The 2,616-nt window shown below is 31.0% G+C and overlaps 1 protein-coding gene across 1 annotated transcript in view; it reads left to right on the top strand.

The window, feature by feature from the left end:
- Nucleotides 1-319, top strand: part of LOC133662311 (adhesion G protein-coupled receptor G3-like) — a 28,396-nt gene extending 28,077 nt beyond the window's left edge. Inside the window, exons 12-13 of the mRNA XM_062066204.1 lie at nucleotides 1-7; nucleotides 194-319. The exon at nucleotides 1-7 is cut by the window's left edge and continues 310 nt beyond it. Of these exons, the coding sequence (XP_061922188.1) occupies nucleotides 1-7; nucleotides 194-309 (123 nt within the window). The 3' untranslated portion in view covers nucleotides 310-319. The remainder of the gene's footprint in view (nucleotides 8-193) is intronic.
- Nucleotides 320-2,616: the final 2,297 nt, after the last annotated feature.

The raw sequence follows: 2,616 nt of genomic DNA, 5'->3' as shown, positions 1-2,616 counted from the left end.
CTGCAGGGTAACCACACCTCTCACACACACCTCTATCTATCTCTCTCTCTCTCTCTCTCTCTCTCTCTCTCTCTCTCTCTCTCTCTCTCTCTCTCTCTACTTCTCACACACACCTCTCTCTTTCTCTCTCTACTTCTCACACACCTCTCTCTCTCTCTCTCTCTCTCTCTCTCTCTCTCTCTCTCTCTTCCAGGTGTCTTCGTCTTCTTGTGGTCTTTGGCTCTCACCTGCAAGTCTTCGTCTGACACGTCCTCATCTTCAGGTGACACTTCCTCTCAGAAGATCATCACCACCTCCTTCAACAACTGACACCTCACACACAAAAAAAAATAAAAATATATTTATATATAAATCTGGCATATACAGTTGGGACGTTTCATGAGAGCAGAGTGTCTGTGTGTGTCTGTGTGTGTGTGTGTGTGTGTGTGTGTGTGTGTGTGTGTGTGTGTGTGTGTGTGTGTGTGTGTGTGTGTGTGTGTGTGTGTGTGTGTGTGTGTGTGTGTGTGTGTGTGTGTGTGTGTGTGTGTGTGTGTGTGTGCACTATACAAGTATAAGCCATTGTGTGTGGTAGTAATGGATTGTTGAGGGAGGTGTGCAGTTAGCACATGTGGCCAGCAGAGGGCAGCACAGAAAACACCACATGAGCCTCCATGACGTTGCTTTGGAGGTTCTTGGGTCTTTCTTGGAGGAGTTGAAGTGGAACTTTGGGTTGATGTTCTCCCACGTGGGTCACTCCTGATGTCTTCTATTTCAGTCACTAACAGAAGGTAAACACACCAGGAGCCAGCAGCTTATCCTCTGGGAATTAGTTTTTTTATTGTAAATCCGGACATATAATAATTAAATTAATAATAATTAATATTTTTAAAAAATACAAAAATATTATACATTTAAATCATTTTTGAAAATTTAAAAATGTTATGAACAAAAAAACATTAAATTAAATAATTTTAATAAAATACTGTATATCAGATCAATAATTTAAATAATACAAATATGTACTAATATTGATATAGTATTATTTATATTATAGATGTATTTAAAATATATGCAACATGAATAATAAGAGTTTCCTGATCAGATATTGTTCCGATACCAGCAAAATTACACAATAAAAGACATGTTTACACAACAAATGACATGTTTACACAATAAATGACATATGTTTACACAATAAATGACATATTCACACAAAAAATGACATATATTCACACAATAAATGACATGTTTACACAATAAATGACATGTTTACACAAAAAATGACATATTTACACAATAAATGACATATTCACACGAAAAATGACATATATTCACACAATAAATTACATATGTTTACACAATAAATTACACACATTCACACGATAAATGACATTTTTACACAATAAATGCCATATATTCACACAATAAATAACATATTTATACAATAAATTACATACATTCACACAATAAATGACATGTTTACACAATAAATTACATACATTCACACAATAAATGACATATTTCTACACAATAAATGACATGTTTACACAATACACGACATATGTTTACACAATAAATGACATCCATTCACACAATAAATGACATATATTCACACAATAAATTACATATGTTTGCACAATAAATTACACACATTCACACAATAAATGACATATTTTTACACAATAAATGACATATTCACACAATAAATGACATATATTTACACAATAAATTACATATTTCTACACAATAAATTACATATGTTTACACAATAAATTACATATATTCACACAATAAATGACATATATTCACACAATAAATGACATATATTTACACAATAAATTACATATATTCACACAATAAATGACATATTTCTACACAATAAATTACATATGTTTACACAATAAATTACATATATTCACACAACAAATTACATATGTTGACACAATAAATTACATATATTTACACAATAAATGACATATGTTCACACAATAAATGACATATACTCACACCATAAATGACATATATTTACACAATAAATGACATGTTTACACAATAAATGACATATATTTACACAATAAATGACATATGTTTACACAATAAATGACATATATTAACACAATAAATTACATATATTTACACAATAAATGACATATGTTTACACAATAAATTACATATTAACACAATAAATTACATATATTAACACAATAAATTACATATATTAACACAACAAATTACATATATTCACACAATAAATGACATATATTCACACAATAAATGACATATGTTTACACAATAAATTACATATATTAACACAATAAATTACATATATTAACACAACAAATGACATATGTTGACACAATAAATGACATGTTTACACATGTAGAAATAAAATACCTTCAGCAATAAAACCTAAAGTGTGGCTTTACCGCCCTCTGCTGGTCAAATCCAGCGCTACGTGTATTAAACACGATTAAATAACCAAAAGTGTTACTCCATTTGTACTTTGTTGTTCTGTCTTTTGTTAAAAGTTCCATTTTCATCATGTAGTTTTCTCCGGGTGGATAGTGCGGTCTTCTTCTACGAGACACATACAGTACACTTCACTGTGTCCCCCTGGAGGGTGGCAGGAGTACTGCA

This window comes from Entelurus aequoreus, linkage group LG02, assembly GCF_033978785.1.
Source record: "Entelurus aequoreus isolate RoL-2023_Sb linkage group LG02, RoL_Eaeq_v1.1, whole genome shotgun sequence".
Taxonomy (NCBI): Eukaryota; Metazoa; Chordata; class Actinopteri; order Syngnathiformes; family Syngnathidae; genus Entelurus; species Entelurus aequoreus.
This window is presented reverse-complemented; position numbering and strand designations above follow the sequence as displayed.